This window comes from Brienomyrus brachyistius, chromosome 7 (genome assembly GCF_023856365.1).
Source record: "Brienomyrus brachyistius isolate T26 chromosome 7, BBRACH_0.4, whole genome shotgun sequence".
Lineage (NCBI taxonomy): Eukaryota > Metazoa > Chordata > Actinopteri > Osteoglossiformes > Mormyridae > Brienomyrus > Brienomyrus brachyistius.
Genome location: NC_064539.1, coordinates 751,146 through 769,032, shown reverse-complemented (window position 1 = coordinate 769,032; position 17,887 = coordinate 751,146). Strand labels below are relative to the sequence as shown.

Sequence of the window (17,887 nt, the reverse complement as noted above, 5' to 3'; positions counted from 1 at the left end):
GTTTTAGGTGGGGCAAAAGGTCAGCCGAATCCCTCCAGTAAATTTCCTTGTTGTATAAGTTGTTAAAATGGAATTACTCCGTGCAGAACTCTGTGTTAATTTCCCCTCTATTAGACAGTGTAAACGTAATAATAAGAGGGAAGTCTTGCTTGTACGTGCGTATTGACATGCGCTGGCTTAATGTTGCACTGGTGTTTCTTTGTTCCTTCCTTGGTTTAGGTGTCATGTGTCGCTTTTATTTCGGTGCAGTTTGAGCTGTTTTTGTTTGCAGTGTCCTGCTTTCCCCCGAGCCTATTCCAGTGCTGTTATTTAAGCAGACTTGCGAGAAAACGCCGCTTCTTTCTTTGTACGTAGAGTAAACCGTTATGAGATGTCCCTGTTATTGTGAGCCTGAGTCTGTGTGTGTCCGTGTACATTCAGTCCACGCATATTATGCAGACGTATCCCGCTAAAGTTATTGTGTTTGGGTGTCTCTGGCCTCTCATGCTGCTGTCTGCATGTGTTGTTTTAACAATAGCCTCATGCCTGATCCCTGCGGGCCACCTACTCTTCTGCTTCTGTCGCAGGGCACACATGGTGGTCAGACAGGTGGCGACAGTTCCAGGAGGCTGCGTCCCAGCTCCTAACAGTCTGCCCCACTGAAATGCATCTTTCTGTGTTTGTCCTACTCTCTCTATCACCCTGATGCATTAATGCTTTATTTTGTCGTTTAGTTTGCTGTTTAGTTTTGTAATCCTGAAGGTTGAATGGCGATTTTGGAGAGTGCGTCAGAAAATTTCTCCTTGTTTAGGCAGGGAATGCTTCCAGATTTTTATGGATATAAGATACCAAAATTTACCAAGTATAAATGAATTTGCCTTTGGCAGTGCTGAAATTTTTATTAATCTTGTGACCCTGAACAGGATATGTGGGTAGAGGATGGATGGATGGGTGGGTGGATGGACGAATGGAATTTTTATTGAGATTCGTTTGCAGTCTAAATAATTTTACTTTTAGAATATGGAATTTGCGTTCACAGCTTTTGATTCTTTCATCTAAGAATGCGTGAGGATGTACCCTTTGAAAATTGCTTATGCAAAGACGTGTCCACATCCAGCACTTCACTGAGGGCATGGCAAGATGCCGAAGAATTCACACTTAGTTTTGGAAGGCTTATACTCAAAATGTTGCACCATGCCTCACTGCCTGTGAAACAGCTCTCACTCATGTCGGTGTCATGTGATACTAACTGACTTCAGCCTTGTTATATTTGAAAGTTGTCTGTTATGGGTTGCAGAGATGGTTGAAATGTTTTGGACGGCCTGGAGATTGATGTTCCATTACTGCATTTGGTCACACGTAAAATATCCCACAGGTTACAAAAAAAAAACTTTGTAGGCATGACTGAAGCATGTTTGGGGACTGAAGCTGTGGTTGCTTGATAAGGATGTTTCATGACACAATTGGTTAAATTTTTAATTCGACTTGCAGGAGGTGGACCGCTTGACATTAACATGGCAATATTGCCAATGAACGTTTCAGCAGAGAGGGTCGATTTTCTAAAAATAGCATGAAGCTAACGAATGCGTATTTTACTTAAGAATACTGTAAGCACAGATATAATTAATTCAACTCACCTGCTGAAATACAGCTGTCAAACCATAAATTATTTATTTCTACAGATGAATAATTTAACATTAAAATGTTTTTTCTCCAAGCGCTAACTGGGAGGGACATAGAGAGAGGACACTCATAATTAAATCCCATGCTGGTAATTAAATCCCAAAACAATGTTTTATTAGAGCCTCGTGTTGTTTTCAATCAGGCTGAGCTGAGTTATTGTAACCTCTGCCCGCGCTTGAACACCCTCTGTGATCTTGTGGGATTGTTTGCAGATGTGAACGCGTTTGTTTGCAGCTAGGTTATTGTTGGGATCTTGCATTATGTTAGTGTGTGTGTGTGTGTGTGTGTGTGTGTGTGTGTGTGTGTGTGTGTGTGTGTGTGTGTGTGTGTGTGTGTGTGTGTGTGTGTGTGTGTGGGGGGGGGGGTTTAGCAGCTTGTCCCTTTGGTTTGCGCAAAGGAGTTAGATGGTTCTTTGGTCTTGCTTTTAAAAGAGCACCTGATCAGATTCTTATTTTGTATATTTGCTGGAGATGGGCCTGCGTGTGAGACTCGATTTCTGCGCACAGCTCTCGCAGAACCTCCTGAAAGTGAGGGTGGATTAGCCTAATCCTGTGATGAGTCTGCATACATATTACCCCACAGTGCAGAGCCAAACAGCGCAGCATTTCCTTTGTGGCCTCAATGTCCAGTCAGAGGCAGGTGACCTTGTCTCTTCGCTGTGTTTTGTAGCTTTCTGTGAAAATGGCGGATGTGTCCTTTAGCTCAAAAGTACATCTAAGGAACTTTTGTGACACTCCAGCCTACTGGGGGAATTTTACCATATGACTGGGTTTTCTGTGGAAGCAAAGTAATTACAAGAAAGACTGTATTAGCATTAATGAATGCATGATAACCTTCATTGAGAAATGGTCTGCCAAACCCAAGTTATAGGCCTCGAAATTCTTGTATTATATTTCTGAAATAAATTTTTTGAATATAAATTCAGAATATGAAATAATATGCAATGGAAACGGGGTGCATTTTCTGTTAGCAAATCGGCATTCTTAATTCAGTGCCAGGAGTAAATGAATTTGTCCTTACTGGTTGTGCAGAACCTTAGAATAGAAGTCTGGTTCAGGCAGATTGATTTAAGATGAAAATATAGCGTACCATAATTTCGTCGGAAAAGTCACGGGGCAGGAATAGCGGAGGCATGTGCTAAAGAGGCTAATTGTCACGAGTGTCATTTTTATTGTCATGCTGATAAGTCTGATCGCCTGGGGAATGAGCCACTTAACTCGCGACATTTCCTGTCCGCGACATCGCAGTCACCGTCTCTGCTGCCGGGACTATCGGTTACACTGCAGGACGGCCGATCCGGCATGCAAATCCGACCCCGAATAGATCTTGGCTGAGTGGATAGTGCCGTGAGAACAGGTGCCACAAATAGCAGCGCGCTAGTAGCTAAACAAAGGCCGGTAGCTAGTGGGGTGGCTGTGTTACTGACTGTGTGTTTTGTAACAGCAATAGTAAAGGCAGCTGACAAGGAAATGCCTGCGTATTATCTATCGTTCTGAAAGAAATGAAAGCAATACTAGTCTCATTTGTCTTTGCCAAAATTCATTCCTTTTGTTACATGTTGGCTGTCATTTTCTGGGCTGAGAATCTCCTTTCAGCAAGGTAGATGCTGATGAATAGATGTATGTTTGAGTGATGTGGGGCAATGCTCTGCTCTGCAGGTTTTAGGGGCAGCATTTACATCTTTGCGTTTTAATTTATGTACCATATGCTTTTATCCAAAGGGATGCACATTTTTTTTTTGAGCATGGAGGGTCTGACTGTCTCGGGAGCAACTGAGGTTTAAGGGACTTACTCAAGAGCCCAATGGTGGAATAAACTACTCATCCTGGGAGAGTACCGGCCCCAAGCAGCTGTGTGTGTTAATTTGACTATCTAAAAATCTGTCTAAGAAGAGTTTTCAAGACCAGAGTGAAAATCAGATGGTGCAGCGCTCCAGTGCATATGATGACCTTAGATACTTGTCCGTATTTGAAAATCATGGTGTCCAATCATCAATTCAAGCTGTGAGGGAGAGAAATAACAGCTTTGGCTGGCCGAAGTTCATCTCCCCAGCCAAGTAATGCCTCTTGACATGTTCCACTTGTGCACCATCCTTATTGAAAGAGGTGTCTCTTATAATGAGACTGCCCTGCACTGCTGGGCGGACCAGATATTGCCAAAAAGCAATTTTTTTAGGGCATGAGGATGTAATTACCCATCCTATCCCTGTCTCAGTCCTATGGAACATTTTTATCTGTCCTGGCTGAAGTCTCGCTTCCCCAGGAAATCGGTACGATTCCCCGCTGAGGATCTGTGGCACATTCCGGTGGTTTGAGACCACAAGCCGCGTGTTGCTCACAGCAGGCCTTTCGGGCGCCTTTTGCCTTTCGCTTTACATTCCTGCCCCCCTGAGCTGAGGATTCTCACTTAGGCTTCTCATTTATCAGTATAAAGCTATGTTTTCTCAGAATGCTTTGCGGCATTTCATCCTGCCTGATGAAAAGCCATTTTTCTATGAATTGCGAATGTCTTTCTGTAAACCTGCTCGCTCGGCCTAGTTTACTCGCATTTTATGTTGCCGCTGGAATTTCGAAATGTTCGGCGAGGTTTATCTTTGCTCTGTTTTGTGATGAGGGAGGTTTTGGACTTTAGACCCATGTGTAAATATTGACCCAAATTGGACCAGGTGGCAGTATCACTGCTGGGGGGGGGGCGGCAGAGAGTGAGGGTCATTGCAGACTCTGGTATAAACAGACAGGCTTTCACTGTAAACACCCAGCTTATCCATCACACTTTATGGTGTCTGCTGGGGGCCGTGCCTGAGACTGGAAGGTCGTTGGTTCTAATCCCGAGGTCTGCAGAGTGATTACACTGTTGGACCCTTGAATGAGGCCCTTAACTCTGAATAGCTCCAGGGACTGTCTGATCCTGCTTTTTCTCAAAAATGTGTATCACTGGATAAAATTGACCGCTAACTACATAAAATGTAAATACCTGGAAAATGGTGATCAGGCTTTTAATCTTGGGAATCATTGCTGAGTCGTGAGCTGAAATATACTACGTAGTATTTCAGTGTGTAAATCTGCTATTCAGGTGTGTGTCTGCCTCTCCGTTCCGAGTGTCCTAATAGGAGTGTATGGGATCACTGAAGTGTGTCATCCTTTTTCGCAGGAGAGACCATCATGGCGGACGCTCAGGGGCAGAGGTTGGGGGCCCCGTGTCGACTCTGGACCCGCCGGCTGTGAGCGCCCCGCCTCAGGGAGCATGCGCTGGGGCTGTGGCCTCATCCCCGGGGCCTTTCTTTAATCTGGTCTCCATTCAGCTGACTTGATTGAATTCCAAGCCGTCGGCGGAGGAGGGGGGCCGGGAGGCGAGGCCGCTCTCTGTCTGGTGAGGGGGCCCGGTTGGTCTGCCTGACCCACAGCAGACATGTCTGTGGGCGAGACGGACGCGGACCACCCCCGCTTCTTCGTCGGGTGCGACGACGGCGAGGGTGACGAACTACTGGACCCGGGGAGGCATGTGGGATACGACTGCTTGTATGAGAACGTGGAGGAGGAGGAAGACGAGGATGAGGAGTATGACTCGGTAAGCAGCCCTGCGGGGTCACTAGCGTGACTGGCATTTTTGAGGTTACCGTGGTTACCAGAATTACCAGGGTTACTGATTTTGAGTTTTCTGCTCTCTTATAAATCCATCCAATCATTGCTTTTTCAGTCCAGCTTGGGCCGCCAGGCATCATTAGTGTTACATACCATTATAACTTCGTACAGTTAGTGTCTTTGCTGCTTAAATGAGTATGATTACAGTAAAATCAGATAGACTTCAATGTGTCTGGGCTGCTGACTGTCTGCTGCTCTAGTTATTTAGTCAAAACGAGCCACTTGGATAATAATCAGGAGAGAGATTTATCTGTTTATCAAAAATTGTGCGTCATAGTTACATCATCATCATCATCACACTGTCGTCATCAAACTTCATTACATATGTCAAACAACATGTAAGAACCAAAAGACTGTATTGTTTTTTTTGCTTGATAATATTTTAAGTTTCACAAATACCTAAAAATGAAAGGAAACCAGTTAAATACCAAAATGAATCAACGTGTCCTTTAATCAAAACATACTTAAGTCATGTTGTTGTGCAGTCAGTGTAATGGACTAACATAAACCTTCGAAGCCCTAGAGGGTCACGCAAGTGTCTCCAGGTCTGTTTTTTTCAAAGTCTAGCCTCGCATTTTGTCTGCGCTGCTTTTAATAAAACTGTATATTTACATGATCGCTGGGCCTCTAATTTTTATTCTAAAAACAATTATGGAGCTGACCGTAAGCAGTGATCCCGTTCTGGCTGGAGCGAGGAAAATGGGCGACTGTCCCAGGAAAGCAGGGCATTTCTGCATTTGCACAGACGGAGAAATGCTTGTCTGTCTGTTGTATTATTATTATGTTTTTGTCCCCTTGAAAAAAACATTTTACCTCCATTCGAAGTATTCTTGGGTATTGTGGTAACAGTAGTGGCAGCATCAGTGGTGGTGTTTGTGGTCTTGCAGATTCTAGAAAAATCCTGTTTCCTCATTTCTCCTCTGTCTGCTGATAATGTTTGCCATATGATTGACCAATGAAAAGACGTTTTGAGAAGTCATCAGTTTAACTGGCATTTATGGTTGTACTAGGTCATGTTAGAATTCACGGTGGCCGTTTGGATTATTTTCTGTCACTGATTTTATTTTACGAAGTGGTGTCAGGAAAAGCTCCTGAAATAATGTTTTTTATTGGATGGCGATGATATAATGAACCAAGATTAGTTTCCCTTTTTCTTTATTCTTATTCATGTATAAATCACCTTAAGAGGACCAGTAAATAATACCGGTCAACAGCTGTTGTTGGCTTTGGATAATTAACCAGCAGCTGCCTGAAATACCTCCAAGCACCATAAGGTGAGGTCATAATCCCCGCCCCTCTGCCCGTTTGTGCGGCACAGCCCCCGGAGAGGCAGATCGTGGTGGGCATCTGCGCCATGTCCAAGAAGTCCAAGTCGAAGCCCATGAAGGAGATCCTGGAGAGACTGTGCCTCTTCAAATACATCACTGTGGTGATCTTCGAGGAGGATGTCATCCTGAACGAGCCGGTGGAGAATTGGCCGCTCTGTGACTGCCTCATCTCTTTCCACTCCAAAGGTGAGTCTGCGCTCGAGTCTGCACCTCTGAGGTGATTTACATGCTGCAGACACTTTTGTCTAAAGAGATGAGTGAGTGTCAGAGAGCAGAGTTGGCCAGTGTCCCTGGAGGAAATGGGGGTTAAGGACCTTGCTCACAGGCCCGATGGTGAAATCAGTCAGTCGGCCACACTAGTACCGTGCCGAGACTATTTGAGGGGAAGGTGTTCAAAGCCTTTGACATGGACATTAAAGGGGCGCTCCGTACCTTTTAAGGAGAAGCACTTTAAATAGTTCAGGCAAAAGAAACAGGCAGGTAGGCTCCTCCTCTTCACCCTCTGCTTGTTGTCCCACAGGAATTTTACCGGCATGAGCACAAACACACTGCCTAAAATTAAATATTTTTATATCCCTTAATCGCTGCTTCATGTCCAGGGTTTTATGAGGTAGGCTCTGGGATTAACATAATCTTATACTGGATAAATGATCATAATAGATGCTGGGATGGATGGAATTATGGATAATGAACATGCATAATAATTATGAACATATTACACAATATTGTTAAAAATTATGTTCGCTGTTCATGTGAGACTGATTGTTTAATTTTGCCAAGAAAGCATTTCCTATTCTGCATAGACTGTGCTGTTTTTTAAACCCCTTCCTGGCACATCCTGGCCAAGTAGTACGTTCATCCAGATAATCTAGTGCGGTGCGGAGACTCGTGATCTAAAAAGCCAGCCAGAGATTTATACGGGTGCAGAGGTAAACTGGCCGGCCGAACCCGGCACAGCTGAGCAGCAATAGATCAGAACGGTGTTGGCAGTGTTATCCGGTAATCGTCAAGCGCTGTCACGCATGTTGATGGCGCGCTGAATATTAATGTCACGGGTTGGTGATGACCTCATATAAGCAGGTGGCATGCGGTGAGATTGATCTCTAAATAGCATCAGTTAGTCGGTGGGCATTCTGGCATTAATTTGGGGTCTATTGCTGGTAGTCCTGCAGCCTAACCCCAGGGTTATGGGTTTGCCTCCCAGCCCTGTGTGCGAGTGGAGCATGCATGTTCTGTCCCTTCATGGGTTTCCTACAGGTACGGGCACTTGAGCAGACTGGCACCGCTGTGGTTCTGGTAGCGCATCTGTGCTTCTGCATTGGACTCGAATCAGGATTGATATGTAAATCTAGCTTGACACTGTGCCAGAGTAGAGTTTAGATAGATAAAGTAAATTAAGGCTATAAAGAGGGTGTGTAGAAGATAAGTAAAAAGTAATTTATAAAGACTGTTCAGAAGACGGTGTGTGAAAGGCTGTACAGAAAGTGTGCATAGTAGGCGGTGTGCAAGTGGCAGGTATGTATATACATGAAAACAAACATCGATGTGTGAAATTACTATAAATATACCAAGTGCAGAATATCTCTGGATGTTGTCAGTGCATCTACAGTGTTGCTCTCTTCCTCCGTGTCCCTGTACTAGATAAACAGAAGGATGGATGGCTGGCTGGGTGGATGGATTTATTTCTGTTTATTTCTTTTTTTCCTCACTGTCCAGGGTTTCCATTAGACAAAGCTGTGGCCTATGAAAATCTCAGAAATCCATTCGTCATCAATGATTTGGATCTTCAGTACTGCATCCAGGACAGGTGAGTGACCTGTAGGAGCCTGGTCATGAGCCTGAGTCTCTGTGTCGTCGTGGAAACACATGCAGTGCTGGGACTTAAATTGTGAGCCCTTGTGATGCTGTATCCATGCAGGAGAGAGGTGTATCGCATCCTGAAGGCGGAGGGCATCCAGCTTCCGCGATACGCCGTCCTGAATCGAGACCCCGCCAGACCAGAGGGTGAGCGAATCCTGTAACCTGTACCTTCTCTACAGTGCCACTGTGATGGACGTGGAGATACCTCAGGATAGCACATCTACCGTGTTAATATAATAACAGAATTTCCAATAAAAAACTCCCCCACTCTGCCTGGGTGACAAGCAAATTACTTTTAAATCTATGCTGTATCAGTGTCTTCTAATTCAATTCAAATCAAATCAAATCAAAGTTTATTTATGGAATGGACAACCATACAGCAAGTGCAAGTAATAAAGTGCATATTTACAGATTTATGTTTTCTTGCTTGCCGTTCTATATGGTGTGTTGTAATTCTGAAAATTACCTTGGAATCTGAGTAAAGCAACATTTTTGGTTGCATATTTCCAGTGCATTTATTTCGCTTTTCTTCTAAATGACTCTTGTTCAGTTAAAGCAGAAGCTAGGGTTTCACCTGTGGATTCTCGCTGCCCTACACGCCTGCTTTGTGCTGCGGGGGCCTGGCGCCATGCGTGAAGGCCAGAGGGTCCCTCCCTTTGGAGTGCTAGCTGATTAGTAAACGCTCACTGGCCTGAATCGCTGACCCAGCTTTGTGGCGAGTTCTCTCATGTCTCAGTGCGGCCGCCCCCTTTGGCATTGCGCCCAAACCACACCCTCAGAGCCCACTAGTGGGCAGAAGCTTTCAGATTTCATTTTATTGCTGTAGCTGCTGGGGGAGGGGGTGTAGGCAAAATGAATAACTTCTGATGCTTTTAGTCTGTGCAACAGGTTTTGCTACTTTCTAGAACTACAATGTTTGCTGTTGGATGATAGATAACACTCCCCTTGTTTTTCCATTGTGCCCAGTGTCCCAAATCTTATACCTCCATGTCTGTGACGAGGTAAACCAGAGGCGGATGAGGCCAAAGGCTTCTGTGAAAATAGTTTCCGTTCACTCTGATCACTTCTAAGGTTTCTCCCGTCATCCGCTCTGACAAATGCTTTTCAAAGTGTTTGTGCAAAATCACTTCAGCCAGATTAGGGAAGGTTTCCTGTACATCCTTGGAACAAGATCTGTGTTTGCTCTTCTGATTTGACACACCGCTCTGAAAATGTCAGAGAACTGGCAACATTTTTGGTGTGTGTGTCTGTGTGTGTGTCTGTGTGCAAGCAAGCACAGACAAGAACATTCAGCGTCGCCTGTCTCAGCTGCTCAGTTTATTAGCATTTGTTAAAACTGCACGGCATGAAACTTGTTGGCAGCAGCCGACAAATCGGTGGAAGATGTAGTCTGACCTGTGTTTACACACTTTATTCAGAAACAAAACATAAACGAAAAGTGCAAAAGGGAAGAATTTAAAACAGTTATTCGAATGGTATTGCAGTAAGGAGGTTAGACATCTGCACCTAGTTACTCCCTCAGCACAATGTCAGTGAAGGAGATTACAAGACTTAAAGTAGCAGTATTTGGTAGTTCTGCCTTTTCTTATTTTACAAAAATCTCATTTTGAGTTTGCAATTTTTGTGTTTTTCTTTTTCCTTTTTAGATTTACCTTATTTTATAAGTGCCGTTTTACAGTGTGCAAAGCGCTGATCTGTTCTTTGTCTGCATGTTGCTCTTGCGGTTAGTAGCTGTATTTTTTCGGCTCCATGTACATATTTCCCCCCCACTCGGGGGGAGCACACATGGAGCCTGGCTGCTGTCCTGCCCAGTGACCCATACTGTCCTCTGTAAACACCCTGTGGAAGTAAGAGCACGCTCATGTAATCTCTAATGAGCGTAATTGTCCCTCTCTCCTGCATTTGGGAAGCGGAGGTTCGCCCGTCGTGTTCTGCCGAAGCCCAGATTATTCCGATAGGCTCTCCAGTTTGTGTCTTGTCGACGGCCTGCAGGGAGGAGGTAAAAATGCTTTGGATGCCTGCCCTCAAGACAGACGGTCCGGCGCTTTTTATCGCTTTCGGAGAGTGATGTAATCGGTGACGAAAATAGGGAGGGGCGTATTTCTGCGAGGATCAGGTCGAAGGTCAGACCAGAAAATGGGCAAAATGTAATAACGCATATTCAGCAGGTCATGATCATAACCATGGGGGGGCTTAACAACAGAACATTGGGAACCTGTGGATAATTAATGTACTAACCTTCACAATACGCAGTTCTCTAAGTGATCAAGCAGTCTGCTTGTGTTTTGATCTAATTTTAGACTAGTAGCTGTTGCCAGTGCTTCATGCCTTTGACACCAGAACTGATAATATATTATGACATTGCCCAGAACAGAATCCATTGTGACTAAACATTTTTAATGCCTCATGTTTTTATGTATAGTATAAGAAGCCCTCAGTGGTCTAAACTGCTGAGATTTCCTTTCTCTGTGTTCAGCATTCATGGGCTGTTTTTTTAATTCTGCTTCCTAGGGAATTTGAACAGAGTGCAGTTGTTGTTCGCTAAAGGAGATTATCTGTCGGTTTTAATCAGATACCACAGCAAGATCTGTGTGGGAGCTGCATGGTTGAATGCGGCTGTAATTATTTTGCATGGAATTATTTTTCTATATCGGATTCTACTCCGAAATCCTTCCAGACCACAAAATCTTTACTTTTATTTAACCTCTTTTGATTGTTTTTTGCAAATGTATCGCATAGGAAGTAATATTTTGTGTTTTTGTCTTGTCGCTTTTTCACTATAATAATTAAACACAGTTAAGTTGTGTTTCCAGATGTCTTGATTCAATGGACACATTTCAAAGGTTATGTTCTCTCTGCCAGCTGTGGGATTTGAGTCCATGACCTTCCGGTGAGGGCACAGATCACCAAACCCAGAGTGCCGCTGTGATTCTGATGACCGGAGGCCACAATGTGCCCTTGACAAGGTGACAGAGGTCTGATGGGTATCACCTCCCTTAGAATGCAGCCTGGTGGAAGGAGAGGACCACGTGGAGGTGAACGGGGAGGTCTTCCAGAAGCCGTTCGTTGAGAAGCCAGTTAGCGCAGAAGACCACAATGTGTACATCTACTACCCCACGTCGGCGGGTGGAGGCAGCCAGAGGCTCTTTCGCAAGGTTTTTTTTAAAGTCTATTTATGTTAATCCCACTTTTCATGTCTGGAACCTTATAAAAGGCATTTAAATGTATTGATCCAGATTAAATAGAGATTAGAATTGCACAGAGTTGGGTAATTCAAATCCAGAGAGTAAAAGTTTTGTTTCAACACAACCAGTTGAGCATAAAGAGTCAGTCGCAGAGTATTCAACCGGTTGGTAGAAACAAAATCCCGATCTAGACTTTTACTCTCTGGACCTGAATTACTCAACTCTGGATGTGCAATGGTTATAAATTGCTGCTGTGTTTCGTGATGATTCTCTAAATGGGTAATTTATACAGCTCCTCTCATTGGTCTGTATATTGCTCTGTTTATTTTACAGAGCACGCCTGTTGATTAAGTAAGGTATTTACATGTAGGACCAGAGTGCTTTGTTTACTGGTTGATTGAGCTCTCTTGAATTTAATGTGCCGTCTCTTATCATTCTGTCTTGTGTTTAATCGTAAATTATCTGTGGGCCCCTTTGTCGTAGATTGGCAGCAGGAGCAGCGTTTACTCTCCGGAGAGTAACGTCCGCAAAACTGGATCCTACATATACGAAGAATTCATGCCGACAGATGGAACTGATGTCAAGGTGCGGCCTAGTAACCGTGCACTGCGGGGCTGTGGTCTGTGGATTAGCCAAGTTATTTTGTTTCAAACATTGGCATAAGCAGTTTTTTTTTTTTTTTTGGACTGCCTTCACGGGTAGAAAATGCATCTTTGTGCCAACAGAAGACATGTTAAACAATGGCTTACGGGTCCTTCCGTGCCTCTCGTATTGAATTTCCTTTTCGCATTAACCGGCTGTTGGATGCGTAATCTCTTTCCTGTTGTGCAGATCACTGTATTTGTAAACGAAATGTCCAGTCATGGTTGCAGTCAGTTGAAGGTGACTGATTAAACATGAGCTGAATATCACCCACACGCCTTTGTTTTGCTTGACTCCTCATTGCCTCTTTGTGATATACATGCATGCCTCTGGACTTCAATAATGTTATAGTTTACTATAGTCAGCATAGCAGTCAAAGCTTACAGTTTGATACAGTCAGTGTAGCCATAGAATTTCAAGTTGTATAAGAAATAGCATTGCTTGTATTCATTGTATAGCTAGCAGCTTTTTTTCCTGTATCTTAGCCGTGCGTTTTATTTGTGTAGCATAACAAAGGCTGTTCCTGCTAAGACTTCATCCTGCAACTTTTGAGATCAGTCAAGATCCCAGAGTGCCGTGCATCCTGCTGCTGTTTTCATTCATGCTTTTTTTGCCCTGACCGTGGCAGGTGTACACAGTGGGTCCTGACTACGCCCATGCAGAGGCCCGTAAATCCCCGGCCCTGGATGGCAAGGTAGAGCGGGACAGCGAGGGCAAAGAGGTGCGGTACCCGGTCATCCTCAATGCCAGGGAGAAGCTCATCGCCTGGAAGGTCTGCCAAGCCTTTAAGGTAATGCAGGTCTGATGCTCCGCTTCCTCTCTGGGTTCTGCCTGCCTCTCCTACTCAGGGAAAACTCATCTGTTTGTCAACAAAGAGTCTGAAATCATTTGGCCCATATGGTGTTCTAGTTGCACCCATCATATTTTGATGTAATGCCATATGTGAGGATCCCTGGCTCATTTAGATATTTAATTTGTGTAAATAAAGCTTATCAGTGCTTGTGAGTGGCATCACTTAAATTTGATTTAGTTGTGGTATGTATATTCTACTCGTGGAAGTATGTGTTTTTGATTTTTTTTTTTTTTACTTTTTCCTCGTCTTCAGCAAACTGTTTGTGGTTTTGATCTACTCCGAGCCAACGGCCAGTCGTACGTGTGCGACGTCAATGGGTTCAGCTTCGTGAAAAACTCCATGAAATATTATGATGACTGTGCCAAAATCCTGGGGTAAGAATCCACGTGTGTTAAGACCAGAATAAAGAACAGCTTTAGCCCTGGTAGAGCAAGACAGATTTCTGTGAGGGTATGACATAATGTGGAGTGTCTCACTTTTGACAGGAACATCATCATGAGGGAACTGGCTCCTCAGTTTCACATTCCCTGGTCCATACCTTTGGAAGCTGAGGATATTCCCATCGTTCCCACCACATCTGGTACCATGTAAGCACCACCTTTTATTTGGATCTTTGCTTTATCCAGTGCATGTTGCGTGGTTTGATTGATAATGCCTGAAAATGGCCTTCTTTGAATGTCTCAAACATTTGTAGAACCTAGACATTTTTTTTGAGAATAGTTATTAGGTTAATATTTATGATCATTTATATAGACTTGCGACGTAAATATTAAAACTGTACTGCATGTAGTATGTATGTAGCTTGGACTCTGTGTTAGAATTCTGTGGCCTCAGTCAGAAGGTCATCGGTTCATATCCTTGAAAATCTTGAAGACAGTTATTCCTAATTGCTCTAGGGACACTGGCTGACCCTAGTCTCTGATCCTCACTTGTACATTTGCTCAATAAATACATACACATGTCCTTTGCTTGGAGCATTTCTAAGTTTGAGTTCTCTTGTTGCTCAGGATGGAGTTGCGATGTGTCATTGCTGTCATTCGTCACGGTGACCGAACACCCAAGCAGAAGATGAAGATGGAGGTTCGTCATCAGAGGTATCTGCAATCGCCTGGAAGTGTCATTAGAAGTGTCTGTACTGACCACTGGGTTTTAAATTTGTTGCTGACTTTGTAGGAGTTTATAGTAAGATCTTTAATGCTCCTTCTTCTGTAGGTTTTTTGATCTGTTTGAAAAATGCGATGGGTACAAAACTGGAAAACTGAAACTAAAGAAACCAAAACAGCTTCAGGTAACTGACATATTTTAAAGGCTTCTGGCTGTATATGTACTAGGACATTTTTGAACCTGGATTCCTGACTGCTCTTGCTGCTTTTACTTGGCGTTTCAGGAAGTTCTGGACATTGCGCGGCAGCTGCTCGCCGAGCTCGGCCAGAACAACGACTCGGAAATCGAAGAAAGCAAAGCTAAGCTGGAGCAGCTGAAAACTGTGTTGGAAATGTAAGCTGGGCTCGCGAGTGCCCGGGGCGTCCAGTTGTGGCTCCTCTGCGTTTCGGGATGACCCCCCCTAACTTCAAGCGACTCTTATAGGTACGGACATTTCTCCGGCATAAACCGCAAGGTGCAGCTAACGTACTTGCCGCACGGCTGCCCGAAAACATCAAGCGAAGAAGAGGGTAAGACCGCCCGGCCCGTTTACGGCTAGCAGGGCTGAGACCTTGGTGTTCGCTTTTGGATAATTGCCAGCCGAGGTTCCAAAGGGCTTTGCATTATAGCTATGGCTTAGGAACAGTAAATCTCATTAGTCTGAAGCAAAACTGACCATAGTGTTGAGGGGGTGGGGGGGCTTAATCCAAATAAACTAAAGCTGAGGGGAGTGGGCAAGGTCAGTCTTGACAACTGCTTGGCTGTCAGTCCTGAACACGGGGATACAGATAGAAATCAGTGACATTGCCAGCTCTGCTAGAGGGCTGGGATTTGCGTTTTTTTCGAGATAAGAAATTATATCCCTTTCTCTCTGTCTGTGTCTCTCCGTCTGTCTGTGTCTCTCCGTCTGTCTGTGTCTCTCCGTCTGTCCGTCTCACTCTCTCACTCTCCCCCTCCCTCCATTCTCTCTCTCTCTATGAATTGCTCTAACTCTTATGACATTTAGCTAATTCTGGTGAAGACGGCAACCTCCCCATTATCTCTGTAAAACATCTGAACAAAGAGATTTCTCTTTAGCAGTGTATAGTGGTGGTTAGATATTGATTTCCTTTTAGTTTCTATCTGTCCTTAAAAGCATAAATTTCTAACGGGAATAAAATTTTTGCCCAACCTTTGAGACATTAAATAGCTAAAACTGGCTGGTATGTTGGTAATGACCGGTTAGTGGTCAGGGTCAATCTCCACTTTACGGACTGATTCTGGAGGGAGGTGTGCATGTTTCCAGCATGAAAAGGTTAAGATAATGTGAGGTCTATCTTGACCAATTACGTGCAAGTCATGGTGGGTCCTGGGGGTGGCATTTCGTATTCTGGTCCATGGTGTTTCATCTTGACATTCCCCCAGAAATGGGGGGGGGGGGTCGAGGGCAGTTCTGCTCCACTGTAATAGATGGCTCTGCAGATTCATTATATTGCCTTGTGGTGAGATTTGTCATTCTCAGACAATCTGGATCTCCATAAAAATGCTAATGCTTCACATCTTTAATGGGGGATCTGTGTGTCAGGGGCTGGGGGGCGTGTGGAATTTTTACGCTTTTTCTGCTTTTGGGCTGAAGCCGTTTCCTGTCCACTGTCACCAATTTGCGAACAGATGAGTAATAATGTGTTTTTAATTGACTACGCACGCACTCCTCACATAGTGATCAAGTTCTGGTCCAATGACTAGGTAGCTGAGCAAAATGGTCGCAGAGTAGCCTAGAGGTGTCTGTTACTGTGCTTACGACTTTACTTCAGTCTTCCATACTCAGTTTCTTTTATCCTTCATGAAGTGGATGTTCTTAAACATTTTGTACATTCTACTTGAAAGATCTCTCTCATTCCAGTGTGGTGTTGTCAGACGTACAGAATTTGGTCGTAAATATGTGCATTGGTCATTGGTCAATCCATTGGTAAATGGATTTTTTTATTGCCGTTTGTATTTGCGAGTGGTCGGTAACCAAGGTAGTTGGTAAACAAGGAGTGGCTGTGTTGTCATGTCTTGAGAACACTTTGCAGTGGAAACAATCCAGGTTTCCTCCTTCACCATAAAAACACTGAATTAATACCACTTTGATGGATATTCCGGAGGTTGTTCTCCATACCCTGATGACCACTTGTTCTTGCCCCCCCCCCAGATGTCCGCCGTGATGACCCCTCCCTGCTCCTAGTGCTGAAGTGGGGAGGGGAGCTGACCCCCGCCGGCAGAGTTCAGGCCGAGGAGCTGGGCCGCGCTTTCCGCTGCATGTACCCTGGAGGACAAGGCAGGTCGCCGGCCAGTTCGGCTCGTGGGGGGGCTCACCCCCGCCAGCTTCACATCCCTTGTATCGAGATGCTGGTGTACTGTTTGCAAGTTAAACATTGACAGATGAGCAGGCGAACAACACAGGTATCCCTCAAGAAAGTAGCTCCTATGCAGTAGTTTTATTTACCAGGCGCTGTTATCCAAGGCGATATACAATTGAGAAGGCAGGGTAGCAAGTTACACTGCAAGCTACATAGCAAAAGTAGCTTAACTACAGCGGTACACAAACAGCATCCTGAACACCTCCAAATGAGGCTCAACAAAGGCTGGCTACTTTGTTTTTGTACTACAAAGTAAGCATTTGAATACGCATGATTTCTCAGTAATTTCTGTTACAGTATTGAGGTATAGCCATAGCGTCACCATAGCTTCTTCAGATGTGATGAACGGCTATTAATTGAAAATGGCGTTTCCAAAATAGAGCTGGTTTTGGGCACAATAGCTTTGCTATTTGTAAAAATGCTACTGTCCAACACTGGTATTTCATACCCAAGTTATGCACAAGTATTTTGAAATTCTATGTCATTGGCCAAACCCAGTTAGTCGCCTGTGCTGCTCGCCATTCTTATCCATGGAACTGCTTAGAATTTCGCGTAGTCAGGGTTAGGCTTTGGGTTTCCACGTGCCTGAGGGTTCACGTCTTCTGGAGTTCTCTCTCCACGTGACCCGGCCTCTCGTCCATGCAGGGGACTACGCCGGGTTCCCTGGGTGTGGCCTGCTGCGTTTGCACAGCACTTACCGCCATGACCTGAAGATTTACGCATCTGACGAGGGCAGGGTGCAGATGACCGCTGCGGCCTTTGCCAAGGTGAGTGTGCCTCTCTTTTGTGCTGGTAGCATCTAAGGGCACAAATGTAGTTTATTAAAGTTATAAACCCCATTTCAACTGCTTTTGTGTGTGGGTCAGCATGTTAGGACTCTGGCAGTGATCAGAAGGTCATTGGTTTGAATCTCATGGCCAGCAGATTCATGTCACCCTTGAGCAACGTTCTTAACCCCAAATTGCTACTGGGCCATTGACTGACCCTGCTGTGTGACACACACACACACACACACACACACACACACACACACACACACACACATATATATATATATATATATATATATATATATATATATATATATATATATATATATATATATATATATATATAAAAATAAATTAAAAAAAAATGTATGATCTTTTCTTGAGCTGACTTTATAGTGGCAGTAGTGATTTGGATTTGTTTG

At 44.3% G+C, this 17,887-nt stretch overlaps 1 protein-coding gene across 11 annotated transcripts in view; it reads left to right on the top strand.

The window, feature by feature from the left end:
- The window catches only part of ppip5k2 (diphosphoinositol pentakisphosphate kinase 2), a 36,508-nt gene continuing 18,621 nt past the window's right edge, over positions 1–17,887 (top strand). For 9 of the 11 annotated variants that reach the window (XM_049019369.1, XM_049019367.1, XM_049019363.1 and 6 more), the window contains exons 1-16: positions 1–19; positions 4,813–5,229; positions 6,622–6,817; positions 8,348–8,438; positions 8,550–8,635; positions 11,492–11,646; positions 12,160–12,261; positions 12,947–13,108; positions 13,424–13,545; positions 13,657–13,758; positions 14,179–14,265; positions 14,384–14,459; positions 14,559–14,668; positions 14,759–14,844; positions 16,488–16,613; positions 17,341–17,462. In XM_049019369.1, the coding sequence (XP_048875326.1) occupies positions 5,071–5,229; positions 6,622–6,817; positions 8,348–8,438; positions 8,550–8,635; positions 11,492–11,646; positions 12,160–12,261; positions 12,947–13,108; positions 13,424–13,545; positions 13,657–13,758; positions 14,179–14,265; positions 14,384–14,459; positions 14,559–14,668; positions 14,759–14,844; positions 16,488–16,613; positions 17,341–17,462 (1,782 nt within the window). In that variant the 5' untranslated portion in view covers positions 1–19; positions 4,813–5,070. Of the gene's footprint in view, positions 20–4,716; positions 4,735–4,812; positions 5,230–6,621; positions 6,818–8,347; positions 8,439–8,549; positions 8,636–11,491; positions 11,647–12,159; positions 12,262–12,946; positions 13,109–13,423; positions 13,546–13,656; positions 13,759–14,178; positions 14,266–14,383; positions 14,460–14,558; positions 14,669–14,758; positions 14,845–16,487; positions 16,614–17,340; positions 17,463–17,887 lie in introns of those variants that run through there. The other 2 variants (XM_049019370.1, XM_049019361.1) reach the window with 1 other exon arrangement.